The sequence below is a fragment of the Megascapheus bottae genome, chromosome 17 (assembly GCF_031878675.1).
Source record: "Megascapheus bottae isolate mThoBot1 chromosome 17, mThoBot2.hap1, whole genome shotgun sequence".
NCBI lineage: Eukaryota > Metazoa > Chordata > Mammalia > Rodentia > Geomyidae > Megascapheus > Megascapheus bottae.
This window is the reverse complement of record NC_143525.1, coordinates 47,491,459-47,515,011: the sequence shown is the minus strand read 5'-3', so window position 1 is coordinate 47,515,011 and position 23,553 is coordinate 47,491,459. Positions and strand designations below refer to the sequence as shown.

The following is a 23,553-nucleotide window of genomic DNA, read 5'->3' as shown; positions in this document are numbered from 1 at the left end:
TGGAAGCCCAAAGGGTCATTCTGGCTTCTTGCTTCCCTTGGGTTCCTGTGTTTCTCTAGATAGTTCAATGTTGATCATGTTTAACTGGAGATGCTCCTACGCATGGTAGGATAAACTCAGACTTTACTGAGCACATGGTTCAGCCTCACAGATCCTAGAACACTTGAGAACCCCTAGAATTCCTAGCAGACCTGATCCCAGATGCCTTGAGCTTACGGCTGGACTTTTATATGCTTCAGTTCAAGGAAAAGGCAGCCTTCCTCAGGAGTCCTTCATGGACAGGTCTAGACTCGCGTCTCAGGTGAAAACCACACTTCTTCCAACTCAATGTGGCTCCATCTCCTGGCCTTGAACCTATGACCTGGTCTTGGAGGATCCCAGCCAGCCAGTTGCTTTGTTTCTGTCATCTAAAGATTTTTTTCTTCTTGCCTGTTATCTTTCTCCTTGATTTATCTGTGTATTTAAACATATTGGGAATGGTGGAAGAAATAGTTGCTGTGTTTGGCTGGTTTATAGCACCTCAGAGTCCACTTGTTACATCTCTGAAGTGAGCAGAGGAAGACTCTCTGACCTGAACTCAACTTGCCTTGGCCAGTTTTCAGTGGCCAGCAGACCCCGTGGTCCAGGCTTGAGCCTCTTGGTGTCCTTCTGTGCAGAGTGAAACCTTCCTTCTAGCCACACCAAGGAAGCCTCCTGGGCCCCTTCCCTCAGCCATCACTATAACCAGACACTAATCTCATTTCCAACTTTTACTGTCCACAGCGAGTGATTTTTTAAAAAAAAATCAATAAGCTAATTCATTGTAAAAAAAATCAATTGGTTAAAAATTAATACCTTACTTTTTTTCTTCAACCACCCACCTAAATTCCCAGGTTGGTAAGTTACTTCTATTAAATGAGGAGAAAAGAAAATCTTTAATCATACAATCACCTTTTACATTTTGAAATGACAGACCTGCATACTAATCACTGAGCTAATTATGTTATAACGAGCCCATTTCCTCATTCTGGTCCCCTCTCACCTGAGTGTATAGTTTACTGGCTTTGCTTTCTGCCTTGGTGGAGAGAGATACCACCTCACTCCTGCATCTATTCCATATTGGTTCTTCAATGGTCTTTCTGAAAATAAAATAAATGCAAATTTGGTTCTGTCCATCTCACGGATCCAGTTTAAATTCTTTTTTGGGGCATCCATCAGGTAACATGGTCTTCAGATATGGGTGGTCTGCTCTTGGTCTGAGAATGGATTGAATTTGACCTTTCCAGGGCTTCAAATATTTTACCTAGGATTCTTCTAGTCAGTGTGTAGACTCCAGTTGATCATCACCTCTCCTGTGGGCTTCTATCTCACATTATTTCTCATCACCTGTGGAAACTTCAACGACAACTCTATTTTCAACCCTGGATGAAGGCTGGACTGCCCAAATGGAAACTTTCCTGCATAACATGAGCCTTTTGACATAAGCCTACTTACTTGAGTGGTCTGAGGAAGAAAACAGTTTCTGCCTTCTGCTTACTGAGCGCCCCGTATAGTCTAGATTGGGTGCTAACTGCTTCACAAACGTTATCTCCTATACATCATATGCAAGAGGCCATGGAGAAGAAAAAGCTGAGGACATCAAGGGCTCAGCCAAGGTCACCACATTCTCTGCTTATAACCCCTGCATCACAAAACCCCAACACTCCATTTCTGACAGTGTGGCCCCATGTAATCAGCCCCCACCCCAGCCCCCTCCACTCCTGTAGACTTTGATGTCAGACCTCTCAGAGTTCCTTCCTGTTTCTCAGATCTTCCCTCCATCCTCCTTTGCTAGATCCTCTGCTTCCTGACCTCTGAATCAGGAGCCCCACTTCTTTCTGTCTACATACCCAACTTTTCCATTCCCCATAACTTTAAATTCTACCATTCTAACTCCCATCTCTGGGCTTGGCCCCCCTAGAGGCTCCAGCTCATAGGTTCTACTGCCTATTAGGATGATGTGTGTAGCCATACATCGGGCTAAGTGTGCCCCAAATATGGTACTTTATCTCTTAGCTTCTTCATTTCTCAGATCTACTTTTCCCCTCTTCATCGGGTTACCAGTGTCAGCCTCGTAGCTCAGGCCTACATCTGGGAGTCAAGCTTGAATCCTCTGATCCTACCTAGCCCACCCCAGTTCCATGGCTGTGTATCACCATCTTCACCATCAACTCCACCCTTGTTGGCTCCATCCTCCTCCTCACTACCACCAAGTCTCTCTGGATTTGCCTCCAATACATATTCATTCACCCATGTTCCTTAGCACCACCGCCAAAATGCCAGTCCAGTCCACCAGCATCTCTCATCTCAAGCACTGCATTTGCATCTTAACATGTCATCTTGCTTCCATCCCCATCATGAGTGGATAGGAATCAGATCTGAGTAACCTAATCTTTGAAACGACAGTGATTGTGGAAGATACATGAGTTTAAGGTGGTCTCGCACCTACAACTTCCAATTGCTTCTCACTCTCCTGGAGTAACTCACCTCCAAGGCTTACCTTGAGTTAGCCTGTGCCTGCCTCTCCACTGTCACCTCCACCTCACATTGTTCATTCTGCTCAGGACCTGCAGTCCTTTCTAGAAGGAAAATTCATTCTCATCTCAAAGCCTTTGCACCATGTGTCTTCTGCCTGGGACACTTTGTCACTCAATGTTTCCCCCAAAGGTTTCTGCCATCATTTGGGTCCCAATTCAAATGTCCCTTCTCCAGATAAGACTCCAGCTTACTTGGGTTCAGGCATCCTGCAACCCCCATCTCCACAATTCTCTGGATTATCATCCTTATTGGAAGTTCTGTTACTTGTTCAAATGGTAGTTAACTGTATGAATGGTACCAATCACCACCCCATCTTCTACCTCTTGAGTCAAGCGCTATGTCTCTTTTGTTTGTTCGCTATGGTTCAGAGCCACCAGGGTCTAGGCAATCCATTAATATTTTCTGGATGCATGAATAAAACCTTTAAGGGGGTAGGCTGAGGACTTAAAAGTTCTTTACAAGCAGCAATTTTTTCCGCAGTACTGGGGATCAAATACAACATCATAGGCAAATGCACCATCATTGGGGTACATCTTCAGCCTGAGGCACCTCTGATTTATTTATTTTACAATAAAGATGTATAAGGCTCTGAGGAAAAGTCATCAAAGTCATCATCATTATCCCCACTACCACCACCACCACCATCATCCCCATCACCACCACCCTCTTCCTCATCCCCTGGTTCATGACCACTTCCACTCTTGTTTTTCCCATCCTCCTTATCCTCCCACCCTCATCAGCCACATCATGACCATCAGAGGCAGCAACAATCGCTATAGTAATGGCAGTACTTTGTGTTGCGCAGCATGATTGTTTTAATATACATTAGCTCTTTGGATTATGTGACCACGTCACGGATTTGGAGGCATGGCTCTGGTGTCAGAGCACCAGCCAATGAGTGAACGCAAATGTCAGCAATTTCAAGTTCTAGTCTCAGAAAAAAAAGAAAAGAAAAGAAAAAAAGGCCATCTCAAGGAGGGAGGTTTGGCACTAATTTTTTTTTTTTGCCCGGTATTTTTTACAAGACAATTGCCTGAAGAGTGCCTCAGACTCAGCATGCATTTAGGGTATGCACACAGTGTGTTTCTTGTGCCTGAACTGCCTCGCTCCTGACCAATTTTGCTGTCACCTAAAGACAGGTGAGTCCAGGATCCTGTTACCACCTGGTTAAAAAATTATCCTTAAGCCAATAGCTGTCATACTAGAAATACGAGAGGACAGCTTTTAAAATCATAATCTAGGGTCACATTTATTTATTTTTTCAATGACAGCTAAGTGGAGAAAATACAAGCTTAAGGCAAGTTTAGGGAAACCTTTTGGGCTGGTTAAGGGAAAAAATTACAAAATTAAAAGAATGGAAAAAAATAAATTACTAGTGACTGTTTTTATTGCCAAAGCTTACAAGCTGGAGTGGAGAATTAAAAAGTTATATAGCTGGGGTTCCTACCCATGACTTATTCTCAGATGAATCACCCATATTTATAGCCCTTTCCTTTTTTGCCATCTCCAGACAGTACGAAATCCAGTGATATAGGGTTACTGCCCTCTGCCCAGGAACCCTGGGGGCCCTGTGCAGAATTGTCACTGCCAAGAGAATTCAACAAGGACTAGGGAGGGCAAGTTCCCTCTTCTGCCTCTGCAACCACACTGTGCATGGAGGAAAGGGATGGGAGGTGGGGAACATGCCTCATTCCAGGGCCTGGTCAGAAGAAGGTTTGCCCTAAAAACAACCCCCCCCGCCAGAAACCACAAATCAGTAGCCACAGCTGAATATAAGATTCTGTACCCTTTACAGAAGGGGACAGTGAGTCACAAAGGTCATACACACACTGAATTGCTTCAAATCATTCCAGTTCCTGGAGAGTTGAAAAGCTAGCAGCAGGAACAGGTATAGTGATTTATGTCTGTAATCCCAGCACTTAAAAAGCGGAGGTAGAGCTGAGAGCTGGTGGCTCTCGTCTGTAATCCTAGCTACACAGGAGGCTGAGATCTGAGGATGGCAATTTGAAGCCAGCCTGGGGAAGGAAAGACCATGAGACTCTTACCTCCAGTTAATCACAGTGAAAGCCACAAGTATTGTGATTCAAGTGGTAGACTTGATGAAATGGAGCCCAGGGACAGTGCTCAGGTCTAAAGTTCAGGCCTCAGGTCACAAAACAAGAGTGCAGTCGGGAAGATCTCAAGTTCTAGGCAAGCCTGGGCTACACTGCAAGGCTTGTCTAAAATTAAAAACAAAACAAAGCATCAAGAGCAGAGTGTGTAACAGAGGAGTGTAGCAGAGCTTTTGTCTAATAAGTACAAGCCAGGTCCTTGAGTTCAGTGCTCAGAATCACTGGGGATAAAAGGGACCAGCAGGAGCAAAGGGAAGGATAAAGAAAGAATGCAGGGAGGAAATGGTAGAGGGAAAAAAAACATTAATAGAATTTATGTCGGGCTTCACAAGGAGCTCTGCTTGTTTATGTTTTTCCCTCTTCGTAATAACCTTATGAAAAATGGTCGGTCAGTGTGTCCATTATACGGCTAAAAAAATCGAGGTGTGGGTAGACTGATAGACTAGTTCATTTGGAAGTGGTATTGCTGGGATGTGAACTGTTCTCTTCCTGGTACCATTTCTCATGTGCTGCATGACCAGACCAGTCAGCTGACCACACTGAGCCTGTCATCAGGCACTAGGAAGCGGTGTGAGGCACACTCTAGGTAGGAAGAATCTGAGGCTCAGAATAGCCACAGAGCTAACACAGAAAGGATTAGATGCTGGGCTTCCTTCCTTCTGATGCCATTTGCTTATAGTCACTGAGGAGAGGAAACCTCACTGGGGAGAGGCAAGACTCAAGAAGCTACACATTGCTTTGTGTTCTGCTTTGGACAGTACTGGGGCTTGAACTCAGGTACTGGAACTTGCCAATTACATGATCTACTACTTGAGCCACATCCCCAGCCCTTTTCTCTTCATTTATTTTTTCAGATTAGGGTCTTATGCCACAGCACAGACTTTGGGCAAAAAAGCCCAAGCTGCCCTTACCACCATCATCCAACCTCTGCCTCCCACCTAGCTGGGATTTAGGGGAGTACCACCACAACAGAAACCTGGACATCAGTGACCCCGAATCTCAAGGTCACTGACTCATTCAGGCTCCTAGAAAGTCCATCCATTGACCACAGAATCCAGGGACTCTCTACTCTGGCTACAAAATATACATGTCTGGGCTCCACTCCAGGTCAATGAAATCAGAAAAGCTCTCAGGGTTGAACCTGGGGCTTTAATATTTTTTATTTCCCTAGGTGAGTCTAATGTATAGCCAGAATTGGGAAACATTGATTTACCATCTGTTTTTATTTTCCAGGTAAGTACCAGAGGCCCAGAAAGGGGGAGCTAAGGACCCAGGATGGCCCAGGAAGCAGCAACAGCTTGCATCCATTGCCCTTAAATTCTTCAACGAGGGACTTTTCCTCTATTTTGTCAACTCTGCAGTTGTCACAGGCATTGATGGTCCTGATTCCTGAGAGGTAAGGCTCTTCCTTATTTCCCCCACTACCCAGCTTCTCCTCTGTACTTCTTGTCCCCAGAGAGACCAAGGGGTCAGGCTGAAGCCTGTCCCCCAGGTCTGCACTCAGCCTGGTCTATATTCTGTACGATGGCATGGAGGATGGAGGCAATTACCTAATGTATTAGCCAGCCTGTCCCTGCGGCACTCTTGTGAGCCAAAGTCATAAATATGAAATGGTAATTTCTTTCTGGAAGCCTGCCTCCTGCCTCCTACAACTTCTCCTCCCACCCGAAAGTCATCTACCACTTCCTGGTTGTCCTGTCCCAGCTTGGGGCGGGGGGGGGGGGAACAGTAACACTGAGTTATTTAAACATCTTAGGCGAAAACCTGCAGTTTGGAGAGGTGAATCATCACACAATAACCTCAGGTCTCCTTTGCAGACTACTTGCCTGGCCAGTGCAAGATTCTTCTAGACATTGGTGGAAAGTAATACAAATGCCCTACAAGTATTAATGAATGGCTCCCTGTGGCTGGTATCTTTCTTTGTGGGAAATATGTGTCAGCCTTGGAGAAGGAAGGAGATGACTTAAGCTGTAACTGAGATTTGGCCTCCTCATAGCTTTGTGACCTTGAACAAGTCACTGTATTGGCTTGCCATTTGCAAGTCTTCTTCAGGCTTTCTTGAATGTTATGCAAATCTAGATTGTGGGGGGGGGGGGCTGGATGTAAAATTGAACAGATTTTACTCAGGGTGAAGAAAAAAAAAATGAGGCCTAGAGTGGGACCGAGAGCCCTCCCTCTGCCCCACTCCATGGTAGAGTTTCTCGGGGTATCACTGACTCCATGCAGCACAGAGAAGACACAGCTGTAGCAGGACATTTGAGGGCCAAGGCTCAGCAATGTATGGAGACCCTAGCTAGCTCCATGGGGGATGGGGAGCAGGAAGTGTGGTATGTTGGAGGTCAGAGCTTGGAGATGACTGCCCTTTTCTTGTCCACCAAGGAGAACCATGGGGAAGATAATGATGGTTATGGGGTCCAGTCTCTCAGGCCTGAGCTGGAGAGGCCATCCAGTCTGCTGCCTGGCTACAGAATCTTGTAGGGGTGAAGGGACTGAATTGATGCTGCCTTTTGGAGTTCAGCACAGTGCCTGGTCTATAAATGACACTTCATAAATATATGAAGGATTAGAATGAAGAGTTTGAATCAGTAAACGAATTAAAGAATGAATGACTAAAAAGAAAGAATCCAATGAGGGTATGAATGAGTAAACTGAACAAGTAATCTGAAGCATGGTTTGCAGGCAGCCTCAGAAATTCTAACTATATGGCCTCATAGCAACAAAAGCACAGGCATCTAGCCGCGTTACCTAGAAGTGCCCTGTTACTGCCACCGCTGCTGTAGCACCAGGTTGCTCAAAGACAAAGACTGAGTACCATGATCGTGCCAGAGGCTCTCCTATTCCCACCATTCTCGGACATGTTCACTGATCTCCACATCAGAAAAGGAAGCAAGCCCTGGGCGCTTGTCCCGGCAGGGGCCACATTTGGAGATCTGCTGTCATTTCTCCCTTCACGTGGTCTCACAACCACTCCTCATTTCAGTATCACATAAAGACAAAGGAAGAGTTATTCTTACCAGAGCCTTAACAATTGCTATTTATGATCTGCATTTCTAAACAACAGCAGCCTAAAGCTCCTGCCTTAAGGGAAATAGAAAGCAACTGTGCTTCTCAGGACAAGACTTAGGACAAGGTAGGTAGGCTCACCCTGAACCGTGTCTAGAAAGGGTAATTCACTATAATACAGGACCCAGAATTCAGTATCAGGGTTGCATTATACTTAGGGATGTCTGGAATCAGAGGTCCTTCTTTCTTTAATTCTGGGTTGCCTTTTCCTCTTTTAACAGAACCTTAGGATCTATTCTTATTGTTGAGAAGCACTAACTCCTTACTTGGGCCCAGGAATTAATGGAAAGCAAGATAAAAGACTTGGCATGTTGTCCCCTCTCCCTCTCCCTCTCTTTTTCTCTTTCTCTCTCTCTCTCTCTCTCTCTCTCTCTCTCTCTCTCTCTCTCTCTCTCTCTCTCTCTCTCTCTCTCTCCAATGTCCTCTTCTTCCTCACTTTCTCTTTTCCCTGCAGTCACCCTGGAATTCAAGGACAGGATTGATCATGATGTCTTTATAATGATGGATGAAAACTACCCCTAAGAAAACCAGTATAGAGTTGCTGCAGATCTGCCACCAGATTCTCTTCCTGTAACAAGGTCTGGACTGATCAATGCAGAGGGGAGCGACCAGACTACCTCTGGGCACTGGACTGTCCTGATAACCCAGATTATTGGGCTCCGTTAATAATTATGTATACTTCTGGCCTCCTTCCCCAGTTCTTCCGGGATGTAAATGTAAAGTTCAAGTTCATCCTCCAAAAGTGGGTGACTCAAGTACTTATTTTGCCTTGTCTGCAGTGTGTCATGTAATAAACATGTAATAAATCTCCTTTCTATGCCATTTTTGGCCTATTGGGGAGTGGATGGACTGACTCGGAGAATCCTTGGAGTTAGGCCTCTTACCTAGAACCCCAGTTACAATCTGTCTGACTTTGGAGATCTTTGCTACATCAACTGTAGTTCTACACCCAAGTCCAATGTCAAGTTCAATGTCAGTGCCACTGGTATCTGAAACACAAGAGTTCAGGTCTCAAGTACTGAACCAGAATCTGCATTTTTTTTTGCAGTGTTCTGGGGGTTTCTTGTTGCACATCAATGTTACTAAAGTTGAAGAACACAGCTTGTAAACCCAGGTACAATCATGGAGAATTCTGTGCCAAAAATTAACCTCCCAGACCAGGATTCATGATAACCTCCACTGAGATCAGGGATGAATTTACCCAAGAAATGACACTGACATTGCGGGCATACATACAGGCATCCACCATGAGCCAGGGAAATGGGACATGGGGAAAGAAGGGCCAGAAGCATTCTGATTAGGGTACCATGTAAGTAACCTTGGGCAAGTCAATCCTCCTCTCCGAATGCTCATTGCTCTATCTGTAAAACTGGAACATTGCTGTTTGCTTTTCTGTCGGGTGGTTATTGTAAGGATGATAAGTGGAAGATTTTTATGTTCTCGGTGGCTCATGGAACTAGGCAAGGGGTTTGTTTTCACAAGGGGCAACTAGCCAATCTGACCTCACATTTTAGAGGTTATATAAGAAAATCCATCCAGATGTCGAAGACTGAAGACCCTTGACTTCATGAAGCTTACTCATGAGGGTTGCATGAAGATTGTTAACCAGATGTAGTATTCCAATGAAAGAGCCCGGCTGTGTTGGTCTCACTGGGCTGCCTCTGACAGAGATGGGGATTGGACTCATGGCTGTAGGTTTTTTTCCACTCACTTGCCGTTATTCGTTTATTTATTTATTTTCCACAGAGAGTTGCCCAAGGACCAGAGGCTCTATCACATTAGCATTCCAGGGGGTCAATATTTCCAGAACTGCTAGAATCATGTTGTTCTCTTACATTGTGTGGGTGGGAAAGGGAGCTACACTTTAGAAGGAGCCAGATGTACCCACAGTACAAAGAACAAGGGACTGAGTGATTGGAGCTGAATTTTACAGTGCTGGGAGAGAGGAAGGGAGGAAGGGAGAGAGGAAAAGAGGGAGGGAAGGAGGGAAGAAAGGAAGGAAGGAAGGAAGGAAGGAAGGAAGGAAGGAAGGAAGGAAGGAAGGGCTTCCTCCTCTTAGGGCTTTTATTTTGTCATTCCCCTGTTTGGAAGTCTTTTCTCCCTAACCTTAAATAATTTCTCTTTCTCATCTGGCAGGTCTCAGCAAAGATGTCCCATCCCAGAGCTGGGAAAGGTTGTGCACTTTCACAATCCCAGCTACTTGGGAGGCAGAAGTAGGAGGATCAAGCTTTGCTCATAACAAAAACAAAAGTGAGAGGCCATGTCTGAAAAACAAATCAAGAGCAAAAAAGACAGAGGATTGGCTCAAGTAGTAGAACACTTGCCTAAGCAGCATGAGGTCTCAAGTTCAATGGCAAACTCTCCTCTAGAGAATCAACTCCTCCCTGCTTTTGGTCTCCAAACTGTCTCTTGCTGGCTTCATAGTATTTATTAATATTAGAATCATCACCCATTTCATTTACTTGCATGTTACCTGCCCAATGCACTCTCCATATATGATATTTCTTTAAAATCCTCAGTCACGTGTAAGTTAAAGTAAATTGCTGGCCTCTCCCTTATAAATTCTCCCCCACCCCATCTTGAAAGTGGACCTTGTGTTTATCTGGCAAGTGCTCTACCACTTGGGCCACACCAGCAGCCCTTTGCTGCTTTAGCTAATTTTCAGGTCTGGTCTCCCATTTTGGTCCTAAGCTAATCTCAAGCTTTGATCCTCCTACCTCTGCATCTCATGTAGCAGAGATGCCAGATGTACACTACCAAACCAGGCTTATTGGGGGAAGTAGAGTCTCACCGACATTTTCCCCTCCAACCTTGATTTTCCCAATATCTTCCTTCCAAGGATTGAGTATGACCCTCTGTGTCTGGGGTCAACTATAAATTCTGATTTGTAGCTCCAGGTTGCTGCTAGGGAGTTTTTTTCTTTGTGTGTGTGTGGGGGGGGGCACGGGGCTTGAACTCTGCCTGGGCGCTGTCCCTGAGCTCTTCAGTTCAAGGCTACCATCCTACCCCTGAGCCAAGCCCCACTTCCTGTTCTCTAGGGGTTAGTTGGAGATAAGAGTCTCAGGTCCTTTTGTGACCAGGCTGGCTTTGAACCTTGATCCTCAGATCTTAGCCTCCTGAGTAGCTAGGATTACAGGCATGAGCCACTGTGCCCAGCTTGCTAGGGAAATTTAAATAATAATTCTCACAGTAACTCTGGTCTTCAGGGAGACTTGGCAAGTCTAGCACCTGTATGTAAGCTCCATGAGATGGGTTGAATACATCCTTTATTTTGCATATCCATGGCCCCAAAGGTTTTCTGTAAGTCTTCATGGAATGGATGGATGGATGCATGCATGGGTGCATTTTTCTCTCATGGATTTTAGCAGCTGCTCCTGTTTCCTATTCTAACAGTTCAATGGGCAAACAAGAGACTTGTAACCTACAAGGTAGAGTATGAGGTGTTGGGCAACTATGGGATATGGCCAGATCCTTTGAAGGGACAGTGAGAAGGGACTGATTGCAATAATAAAAGATCAAAGAAGGAAAGGGTCCCAAGAGACACCTAGACAAAGTGAGCTTTGTGTAATGGAAATGAGGGAGAACCCTCTTTGCTTTATACCTGATGTATAGGTAAGAGAAGAGATGGGATGTTTTAGAAATGGTATTCTTGCTTTGTGTTTGTTGTAAGAGAAAACACAAAAGCAGTTAACACACTGAAAACCTCAATAACAACGGGGGTGTCCCATCCCTCCATCCCTCCATCCCTCCTCAGAGGATACAAGAAGCCGGGATGGTAGAGTCAAGGATTGCAGGGGAGACAATGGCCTGAGCAAGGGTGTGAACACTGGAAAATTCCTTAAAAAGAGAGAGTGGTTCATAAAAGACTTGGCACAGTGACTCGAGGCCATGAATCCTTGACTCCAGAAGGTCAGGAGGAGGAAGGACAGCCAAGCTATGGAGACAATACTGCCTCATCAACTGGCTAAGAGTCCCAGAATATGGAGGAGGAGTGGGGGGAGTGTTCTTGAGGTAATCAGGGGTCAATAACACTTAAGTAATCAAAGCACTATCCCCTCTCCCTTTTGGTGCCAGCAGTAAGACTTGAACTGACAGTCAAGTGATCTCATTTGGACTTTTCATTCAAGGCTGGTGGTCTACCCCCTGAGCCACAGCTCTACTTCTAGCCTTTTTCTTTTTAATTTTGGCTAGTTAACTGGTGATAAGAGTCCCAAAGATCTGTCTGCTTGGTCTATCTTCAAACAGTGAACCTCAGATCTTAGTCTCCTGAGAGGCAAGGGTATGATCCACCAGCCTAACTACCATGATGTCTTTTAAGATCATGAAATGCAGATTCTCATCACTATCAGCCTTCGGACTCTTGCTACACTCATTCATAACGGTGTCACAGTGATCAACTCCAGACTGTTAGGCTGTAGAATAAAGACAATAATGAATGTGGAGGCCAGAGCTAGGCACCTCTGTCTTTGCCTTCTGTCTCCTTGTCCCACTCTGAACATCAACTCCTTTTACCTAAATTGCTAGAACTAGCTCCGTAGAGCTTCGGTGGACCCCGGCAACCCCATAACTTAGCAATGGCATGCTGGACAAGTTGAATCCCTTCATTCCTGGCACACATTGGGTGTCTTGCTAATCCCTGCCCCCATTTCCTTCTTGCCTTAGCATCACAGTCATCCTGACTTGAGTTTCTCAGCCACAATGGATGGGGGGAGGGAAGGGGGAGGGAGGGAGAGGCAATCACTCTTGTTGCCACCCTTGGCCAGAATTTAAAAACAAAGAGATCAGAATGAAACTACTTGGACGTGAAAAAGTGTAGTCATGTTTCCACGGCTGGTTAAGATATCTGATGCTCATAGAATATTCAGCAACCACAACAAGAGCTGCACACACACACACACACACACACATACACAAACTCATCTCTCACTCTATGTACCATCAGAAATGTAATGTAATTATTGCGATGTTAAATATCCCCAGCTGTTCTGAGATATTTGAATCTTAAATCAAGCCTTTCCTGCCTGCCGTCCCTGGGGTTGCAGCTGAATGCATGTGTCACACAAATGCAGAGCTGGGAGAAGTTCAGGCAAGAACTTCGTGCTCAAGACTCCAGGCATGCTGGCTGCAAATGAGGCTTTACCCCAACTCTAGGATGAGGGTCCCTAACTCGAACTATTGGCATCCTCCTCGAACAGAGCCACGGGCCTCAACAGGGCTATGCAATCTAGCAGGCTATAAGCATCCATCCAAACAGTCTTTCAAATCCAAGTGCAGGGAGCATAAAGAGATAGTGTAAAATAAATGGTAATAAAGTGAATAAACACGCGTCTCACTCCAGAGCCTTTGAGGTGCTCCTATAAATCAAAATTCTTTCCATAATTTGCTCTGTGAGTCTTGTGCTGAGAAGCAGAATCAAACCTCATCTGCTTTCCCGAGCCGTGGGCTCAGATTTATGGATGTGAGTTCACAGTGGCTGCCCGTGCCATTTCAAAGCGGGAAAATAATTTTCTTTGGGAGGGGTTCCAAGAGAAGATTAAACCCTTCACTTTTCGAGATCAGGGTATCAACAACTTTCAGAGCAGATAGGCTTTCACAAGCAGAAGGAGATGGCCAGAAGAAAGTTCATGGAAGGAGAAATTGAGACTGCTTTGAGACAAACAGCTACCAGCAGTTTAGGCTGAAATACACTTAAGAGTCTATCTTAAGTCACACACCTTGGCTTCTGCAGTGTGACTTTGGGCAGTCCAGTTTTCCTCGCTTAATTTTTAATTTTTGCCAGGATAATGCTATAGGCAAAGGAACACAAAGGGAGACACAGAGGAACACAAAACATTCTGACCTGCCTAGAGATGCAATATGAACCACTGCTGAACACTTTCGGGCTAAAACTGTGACAACATATAGCAGATGATTCCTTCACAGAAGAGGAGGCGTCATCTACTATGACAACGATGATGATGATGATAATGATGGTGATGATGATGTTGGTGACAGCTTCCATGTATCTAGTCCCTACCTATCTATGAGGTAATTTTCTACACAAGCAAGCAGACGTTTTCTGTGTTTATACTCAACTTTTATCCCTTGTGACTAAGCTATCATTTGGTTGTTAATAAATAATTAGGAGCTATGCATTTCGTGAGTTATGCAAGGTTTTTAGAATTCCCAGCAATTCCTACCTCGAAGATAAGATCTGTGTTTTGGGAGTAAGGAAAGCGAGCATAAGGCAAGCAGGCCTCTACCAGCTGCCTACATGACACCTGGCAGAACAAGGAATTGAACTTGAGTCTATCTGACACCTGAGAAATAGTTCCAATGCCCTCCATGTAAATGTCTTCTTTCAAGTTTCTGGGAGTCTGAATTCCCAAGTTTATATGAATGTAAGTGGGGCTAAATCATTCCCATGTCACATATAGATCAATCTAGGGGTTAAACCTCAGGGCTTAGAGCTTGCTCGGCTCTTTTGTTCATGGCTGGTGCTCTACTACTAGAGCCTTGCCTCCAGTCAAGCTCTGCGCATGGCTAGTTAGAGATGGAAGATACACAGACTTTCCTACCCAGACTGGCTTTGAACCTCTAACCTTCAGATCTCAGCCTCCTGAATAGCTGGGTTTATAGGCGTGTGACATAAGCAACTGATGTTCTAGACCATTTTTGAAACTAGATTGTTTGTTATGCATTCTCTTTTCTCTTCTTTTAGAATAACACCATTCCAAAACCATCCAGCTTGGTTCACTACATAGATTCAGTACTGTAGTAAAAATATTTTATGTATAAGAAACAAGTGACGACTGAACTAGTTACCTGTTGCTTCTGTAACAAATAACTACAAGCTCTTCTGGCTCCAAATAATACTCATGTATTATTTTGTAGTGTAGAGGTCAGAAGTCTAAAATAAATCTCACTGGCTTCCTTCAAGTTGGGAGGTTGAAGGGCAGAATCTGATTCCTTTCCTTTTCCAGTTCCTGGGAGCCAGCCACTTTCCTCGACTCTGTGGCTGCTTCCTTTATCTTCAAAGCCATCAGTTTCTTCAGACCCTTCTCTGACAATTCGAGGATTGCTTGTAAGTTTAACTACTCTTCTCTCCAGTCTCTCTGACTCTCCTGCCTCCTATTTTTCTTTCTTTTTTTTTTTTTTAAAAATGTCTTATAAAGATCCATGGTTGCTGAATGCCCTGCTAGATAATCCATGATGATTTCCACACCTCAAAATCCCCAATTCAATCACATCTACAGTCATAATCAGTTCATAGGCTCTAGGGATCAGGACTTGGACTTCTTCAGGAGTGGCAGGGGTGGGAGTGGGGCAATCATTTAGCCTACGATAAGGCCTTGACACTCTGCTTTGACTGACCCTCTGGGACTCTCTGTGGACCCTGTTTTGGAAGACAGATGCTGCCTAGAAGCTACAATGCTTCTGCTGCTGTAATCATGCCAAATTCCCTAGGGGAGCTAGAGCCCCTTCTCAGGTACCCCATTTTGGCTTTACCCTAGGATTCCTGTCTCTGGCAATCTTATAGACTGGAGAAGTAAGACAGAACTGAAAGTATTACCTATGGACCCACCCTCTCCTGCTTAGCTTTCATGAGCTCACAGATTTGTCTGTTAAAGGTGGTCCATGAATCAGTAGCACTTGCCTTGACCAGAGCTTGTTAGAGAAACCATGAGGCCCTGCTCCTACCTGGGGGCTCAAGTGTCTGTGGATACCAAGGTGTCCGGGAAGCATATCCCTTGGAAGGCTTCTCAAGAATTCCTGGCTATTCTAGATGATTCCAGGCTGGGAGACCCTGGCTGAGGAAGGGAGGCAGGCTTGGGGAGGAGAAGTGGAGGTGGGGGGGAGACAGAGATTCAGGGAGGTACTTCAACATCAATTCGTAGTAGCTATTTCTAAGTGCTGATTCTCTTCTTCAAGGCATATGCCCATCATCATTCCCCCCCCAAGCATTCCAGGAAAATCATATAGGGTAGGTAAAGAAATCCCTTCCAACCCCCGGGACCAGGAATAAAAGAGCTAGATCAGCTGAACTCCATAGAGAAGCCTTAGGCAAACTGGATTTGAATTGTGGGCACTTTTCCAGGTTGCTGTGTGACCCTGGACAAGTCACTTCCTTCTCTGAGTCAGGCATCCAACAGAGTACAATAAACATCTTCCATCGCTACAGGAATAGAAGGAGCGAGGAATGTGTGTGATGATTTCCCCTGGGCATCACAAATTGACCCTGAAAATTGAGGTTTGTTTGACCAAAAGTACACGACGATGTCCTTGAGGGGACATCTATGATGCAGAGTGAAAAAGTACTCCAGTCATCAGTACTTCTCTTCATGATCCTAGGGCAGGTACTGACTCAGCTGGGCCTCAGTTTCCTCACTGGTAGTGAGGAGAGCAGGACCCTATCTTTTCTGGTCCACTGGCAGGCTGAAATAAAATAATAAATGTAAAAGTGTAGAAAAGTAGGAGCTCCATAAATGTGTATAGAATTAGAGGAAACAATTTAGGAAGCAAATTAATAATATAAACAACAGTGTCAAGAGAGATATTTGATATGCTCAGGAGAACAAACTTCCTGAGTATGTTTCCAGCCTCTATTTGTTTTACCAACAATTCATGTTCCAATTAGAGTGAGTCATCTATTTGCTAGCAAGGGCCTGAGCTGGATCTCAGTTTGGCAACATTTTCTCATCCAGGTCTTCAAGTCATCTGTGTCCTTGAAGGAATGAAAACAGTAACTTAGTTCTGATTGGGGCATTAATTACTTCTCACAACTCCTGAGTATTCTCTCCCATAGATCTGCTATGTGTGGTATCAGACTGGGATAGGGCTACCTTTCCAGCTTAAATTTGTAGGCCCTGGAATTCAGAATGGTTTTAAGAGCCTACACAAAAGGGTAGGAGAAGAGACTTCAAGTTAAGAGTTCATAGATTCCGGAGGCAGTGAGTGATATCTTCTGTGGGCAGGCTGTTCTCATCAGCATCTCTGGGTATGGGTGGAACAGAGCCATAGGACATGGTTTGGGGAGCTGGTTGGATCTTTAGTTGAACTGTGACGATGTTGTCTTCCATCTGTGTGACTCTGTGCCTCCATTTCCTGGTCCATAAAATGGGTTCCATAATCCTTATCCATTCTGATAAAGATAAAGGTGACTACAGACCACTCCTTTGTATGATGGGCAGATACTTTTAGATCCAGCTTCCTTGGCAAAGTACACTGGTCTTTGTGGGCCTATTAGCCAGAAGCAGACTGAATTTACGGCCATCTTTGTGGGCCACTGATTGGCACACAGTAGGCACTTAATGAGCCTTGGACTGAATCTGTGGGTAGCTGATCCAAGCAAATCACTTGGAAGAACCAAAGCAACCAACATATACAGCGAATAGCTTGGTTACAGCTCTAGCCTTTCTCAACTGGGCGGACATCTGATTAATGCCTTCATGACCCGACACAGTGACACCTCCCCCCGTGTCCCCCGCCCAAATAGCCACTATCACAATCAGCCTGACGCTGGCCAGTTTGGATATATGCAGACCTGAACAGAGTTTACATTTGATTCCCTAAACTAATTTCCCTGAAGTCAAATAACTGGTAGAGGTCTTTTCATGTTCCTTGTATAAATGTCTATTTAATCACCGTCCTGTCTCCAGCACTTCAATAACTTGTACATTTTCCCCTTAATCACCATTTCAGCTCTGCAAAGAAAGGAAATGGTTGGCTGAGAAGCTTGAGCCATCTGCAGTAGTTAAGCCCTCTTTTTCCCCAGACTGCCCACTCAGATAGAAAACTTTGCTGCTAAGTCCCATTGGTCATTTGGCTCATGCTCTATTATTGTAGAGGAGGACTGTGAGGCCATCATCACACAGCTGGCCAGGGAAAAGCTGAAGCTGGATTGGACTTCCCAGGATACCCCTGACCTCTTCCCAACATGGTTCCTTCTTCATCTGCTGCAGAAGCAGCAAGTGCCCTTGCACTCATGGTAACGTGGGTTTGACTCCCAGTCTTGCAACCTGCTGGTTTTGTGACTTTAGACAGCTGACACACACCCTCCCAGAAATGCAGTCTCTCCATTTGTGACATATGGATTATCCCATAACCATTCAGGATTACTGTGAGGATAAGGTCCAGCCAAAGTCAGGCACATTGCAGCTACCCAACTACTTGCCTTTGTCCTTCACTCAAAATGTTCGCTGCGTGTAATAAAAATGGAAGCAGCCACATTTATTGAGTGCTTTACTCGATGCCAGAAACTGGCCTAAGCACTTTACATGTAGTAGCTCATTCATTCTCCTTTCTCTGAAGGCAAAAGTATTTTTTCTTCAGTCATTATAGCTATCCATCCTCAACGTGACTAGACTAGCATCAGTTTAGCAGAATTTGTTGTTGTTTCTCTTTTAAAAAAAAATACGTTACAGCAATAACTTCTTGTTTCCTAGTACTGGATCCTGGAAGCTAGCTTGCTTGGTAGGATAGTATGTGATAAAAAAAAAATCAAATGTTGTTTCTTTGAGTTTTATACATTTGAATAATCCAAGTCTAAACTCCTGCAAAGAGGGGGTAGGGGTATCACCAGATGGAATTAGTAAAGACTGGTGGAGATGGGGGCGGGACATAGGTAGTCTCTCTCAATTTCCTACTAGCCAATAAGGAAACAAGTTGAGCTCCCAGGTACATACAACCTGAGCGTTATGGCCCTCCAGCTCTACCTCTTTTCCAGGTACCTTACACTAGTCCCAGGCTAGGTACTCTATCAGTCTCCCTGGCTTCACATTCCTGTATTCCTTCATTTGCATACTATTCCCTTGGTCTCCTCTCTGCATTAGAAATTCTACTTATCCTCCAGCTTCAGCACAGACATGAATTCCTTTTTCTAGGAAGCCATCAGAGGTCTTCCATCTGATCTGGGTACTCCACTGAGCCCACACAACACCTGGACACACTCCTGGCTTCCATTCACACAGCTTTTTTTTTCTCTCAATAATCCTACAAACTCCAGGAGAACACACATGAAGCCTCATTTAATTTCATAGCCTGGAAGCTGATACAGAGCTTGGCATACAGCTGACACTTAGTAGATACTGGCTGATTCCAGAACCAAGCTAGGAGATGAGCAAACTCCTAACTCAGGTAATTAGTCATGGTCAAAGATGATAACGGTATTGATAATAATTAATATCATCAGGCATCAGTGGTGCAGGCCGATCATCCTACCTACTCAGGAGGCTGAGATCTGAGGATGGCGGTTTGAAGCCATCCCAGGAAGGAAATACTGTAAGCCTCTTATCTCCAATTAACTACACACACACACACTCATGTTAATATCTGCTTCCATCAGGTACCAGGACACTATGCCAAGCCCTTTTCTCTACATTATGACAATGGGTCTTGAATACCTTCCAGGCAACCGGTAGTCACTGCACAGACGTGAGTTATCCTGCTATCTTCATTCTAGTTCTCAGAAGCAAAAATGATTACTAGAGGCTCAGAAAGCAGTGTCATCCCAGGGCACACCGCAAGAAACTCATGGGGCTGAAGTTCTAAGCCCATGTCTGCTTGACACATTCCCCTAATGCATGCTATCTCTCAGAGAGCAGATTCTTAGAACCCTGTTCTCCATACCTCAATTTCTTTTTTCCAGGATCCAGGCCTCAGAGAACTCTGCCTCATAGTGCTGCTTCCTAAGCAATTATGCCCCAGTACAGAGTCTGAGGTCCACACAGCTGATTCTAGGGAACAACACAGGCATTCAGAGTGGAGCAGCTTTGTCTGACTGCTGAGGGCTTAACCCTTACTTGGCTACAACAAACAGAGCTGCTTCGAATGAACACATCCAGAATGCAATTAGCAAATAGGACCCCATGGACACCCTCATCAATCCATGTCTCTCCCCTGTGGAATTTATTACCAGACCATAAGACTGATTTAGAGACAGCTGGCATATCTCCCAAAGGTGTCCCTAAGAGCAGCCCTACCCCTCAGCTGCTGCACTTTCTGTAGGACTTGGGAATCATAGGTTTGTGTCTAGCAGTGCTTGGCATCCCGCTTCCCTTCCCTTAATCCTGTCCCTCAAAGGCCCATAAACTGCCTGGTTGTGTGTGTGTGTGTGTGTGTGTGTGTGTGTGTGTGTGTTTGTTTTGTTTTGCTTTTGCTGGTAATGCATTTTCTTGGTGTTCCCCAGAGGAGTCAAGCCAAGAATTCTAGCGTGGAAATCCCAGGACAAACAGGAAAGGATGGAGGTGCCTGATGGAGGATATATTCATTCTCTGGGATGTTCTATGTGGGGCTGTTGGAGACAGCAAAGACAGCAGACAAGATTCCTATTTATGTCTAAAAGGAGAGGCAAGCACAGCTCAACAGGTATGACGGCATGTACACATAGGGGCAGCCACATTGAAGCAGGGGAGAAGCCAGTAAGAAGGGGGAGGGCGCCAGGTATTTGGTGGGAACAGAGCCCTGGAGTAAGGAGTGACCTGTGATATATATATCATCTGTATCATCTATAGAATTGCTGTTTCCGTTGGATGGATTAGGACACTAAAGAACAGAGAGACACAGGCTTGGAGTGGCCAGTACCACTTGAGGGTTCATGTGCTCTTCCATGACACTAGAGGGTCACCCCACCAAGAATGGCAAAGGGTAAGATCCAGATGGCTAGAGGGAGATATTGTTGACGAACCTGTTCTGTATGTCATAGGACCTGTGAGATCACTTTAGGCATCTGCAAATAGAGGGACACTTGGAAGAAACTATAGTGTCTGATGCTTCCGGATGTGAAGCCACCAGGGGTCACTTTGAGTCTAGGCATATCAACCTTTGGGGGTTGGTAAACTTCAGACATAGGCCCTTTAGCTACTGACTCACAAAACTCATGGACACACCCACTGAGGAGGGTGAGGTCAGCTGGTACCCAATAGTACTATGTCCCCAGCATAGGGGAGGGTGTTGAGGCCCTAGTGATGTGTAGCCAAAGCTCTGATTACTTGGACCACCTGAGCAGCTCCATTCTCTCTCCCAGCAAAGTTAGGGTTTGAACTGACAACTCTGAGCATGGGATAGTTCTTCAGTGTGCTTTAGAGCCAGGCTTTCCTTATTTAAAAAAAAGAGAATCAAACTCACTGCTGATTCCGACCACAATATGAAAAGTGAATATTGGTTATAGAATGTAATTCCACACACTTTGTAAAGCAATTGTCGGGTGTTAGAGCTGCTTTTGGTAGGCTATGCCATACAACTTGGAGCCCGTGCTTGGATGTAAGCTTGAACTTCCAGCAAAGTCTAGAGGCTGCTAAGTTAGGATTTAGCTGAAGAATGGCAGACAAGGTGTTGCTATTCTAGTTTCTTTGCCTCTGTGAAACTCCAGAATTGTGCTTAAAGTTCTTGAAGAAGTTACTTAGAAACACGTTCACAGCATTTCCTGCTTACTACAACAAGAAATCACCAGCTAGAGGTCCTCTTTAAAGGCCATCTGAGAAGCTCAGAAAACAAGGGATGTTTCAGAATAGATAATTCAGAGGTGACTCTACACTCTACACAGGCTTAAAACAAAGCCAACAGAGTAAGACTGGAGCCAGAAACTGCATCCTAGACGAGAAACAACCCATTCAGCCAATCAGAGGCCTAGCTGGACCAGCATCCGTGACAACACCTGTTGAAATGGTGGTGACTGGTTGCCATCTACCCTTCCTTTCCCTCCCCGCCTCCCGCACCAAAAAAAGCAAAGAAAACCATCAGGAGTGAGAGATTGGGTCTGGTGAAATCAGCATCAGAACTCTCTCAATGAACATACAATACAACCTTCCCTGTACTGGTAGAAAAGCTACCTAAGGGCCATATATACACAAATGCCTGGACAGACGTGTGCCATGCTGGGCCCTGGCACCAGAATTCCTCCAAGGCAGAAGGCACAAGGCAGATGCCTTCTGTCCTACAGCTGCATTATCCAGACCCCCAGCGTGGGGAAATCAGCACAACAAATAGCTTATAAACCTTGAGCACAGCTTCTCCTGGCCCTGGCTGTTTTCACCCACATCTCTGGCATGTAGCTACAGAATGAGCAGGACCCTTCCCCAGAATACAAGTCCCACATTCACCCCTGACAGAGGGCCCCTGAGCTTACACAAATTACCAGAAGAGCTGCTGCTCCCTCCTCTGTCCCCAGCAAACTGTCCCCACCCCCACTGTGGATGAGTGTTCTGGAAGCTTCCAGCTAGAGTCTGTTTCAGAACTCTGAAGCTACAAGCAGCTTAGGAGCTCTGCACAGTGCTCCTGGGGGGGGGGGGCATGCGTTGGAGCTTTAGGTTCCCTCTGGCATGCCCCCTCTCCCCCCAGACAACAGGTCCTCAGCTTAGGGGTTCTGGTAATCTGAGGGGGGGCGGTGTTGAGGCCAGAAAACACCGATGGAGCCACAAGGAGTAGAGTGAGAAGTTTGTGGGAGACAGAGGGCTGGGACTACAGTGAGATGATGATTCCCCCCCCCCTCCCCAATTATGACCAAGTTCTTCCAACCCAGAAAAAAAAGAAGACTCAGGGGGACCCAAGAGAGCGGAATCTACTCTGTCAGGACGGAGGGGGGGCCTGAGAGACACCGCCAAGCCAGGGGCCCAGCCGGGGTCCAGGCATGAAGGGAGGGGGGTGGATGGAAGTGTGGGCCTCGGGACTCTTTGGGAACTTGGGGCCGCGTGTGCGCGCGTGTGTGTGGAGGGCAGGTTCGCGCGTCGGAGGGAGGGCAACTCACGGAGGAGAAGTTGTGCGGGCCGCACAGCTCGCCGCGGTACTTGCAGGAGAGCAGCATGTCCTCGAGCTGGTGGCCCAGGCGGTCCATGAAGGCGGCGCTGATCCCCTCGAAGTGGCGCGGCGGCAGGAAGAGGCGGAAGTCGGCCAGCTTGCGGAACCACTGGCGCCGCGGCTCGTCGCCCCGCAGCAGCTCGCTGACCAGCGGGCGCGCCGTGCGGTTGGGCAGCAGCAGCCCGAGCCAGTGGCCGGCGTAGTACAGGTCCCCCTTGGAGAGGCGCGGGAAGCGCAGCGGGTTGTTGTTGCACACGGTGACGGCGGGGAAGGGCAGCTGGCGGCTCCACTCGCGGTGCACCCGCGTGTGTGACGGGAAGCTGAGCCAGTAGAGCAGGCGGTTCGAGGACCAGGACAACAGCAAGCCGAGCGACGTGCAGAAGGCCAGCACCCACAGCGCGCGCCGCTGGAACGAGCCCCCCGCCGCCGGGCGCCCCGCGCACATGTGCCGCAGCCCGTGCAGCTTAGCGCGGCTCAGGGACGGCCGCCCCCGCCGGGCGCCCCCGGACCCTCCTCGCGGCGCCCTCTCGCCACCCCTGCCGCCCCCGGGCTGCCCGGCCGCCGCCACCGCCGCGGGCTCGGGCTGCTCGCGGGCCATGCGGAAGCGTCCCGGGCCGGTGAGCGCGGCCGCGGGCAGCCCAGCTCCGCCGCTCCGGCTCATTCATTCAGCCCCGGAGCTGGCGGCAGCGGCGGCGGCCCCGGCCGGGCGGAGCCGCCATGGAAGTCCGCAGCGGCAGAGGAAGCAGTAGTAGAAGCAGCAGGAGCAGCAGCAGCAGCGGCAGCCGCGCGCAGCCCGCGCCAGGGAAGCGTGCGCCCGAAAGGAGCTCCGGCGGCGCGGCATGCCCTCCCGGCGCCGCCCGCCGCCGCCTCCGCGGGCGCCCGCCCGGGACCTCCGCGCCCCGCCCGGCCCTCGGGTCCTCCCCGACTACGCCCGGCGCCGCCGGGCACCACCTCCGGAGGGGCCCCGACGGAGAGTCGCCTCTCCAGTCCCTAGCGTTGCCCCGGTCCGCCTCCCCCGGTCCTGGAGCTCGGGGGACCCCCGCGATGAGTC

The 23,553-nt window shown here is 46.9% G+C and overlaps 1 protein-coding gene across 2 annotated transcripts in view; it reads right to left on the bottom strand.

Moving 5' to 3' along the window:
* Positions 1-23,220, bottom strand: part of LOC150052035 (acid-sensing ion channel 2-like) — a 224,826-nt gene extending 201,606 nt beyond the window's left edge. For both annotated transcript variants that reach the window (XM_090351258.1, XM_090351259.1), the window contains exon 1: positions 22,453-23,220. In XM_090351258.1, coding sequence (XP_090207384.1) covers positions 22,453-23,163 — 711 coding nt within the window. In that variant the 5' untranslated portion in view covers positions 23,164-23,220. The remainder of the gene's footprint in view (positions 1-22,452) is intronic.
* Between the last annotated feature and the right edge of the window lie 333 nt (positions 23,221-23,553).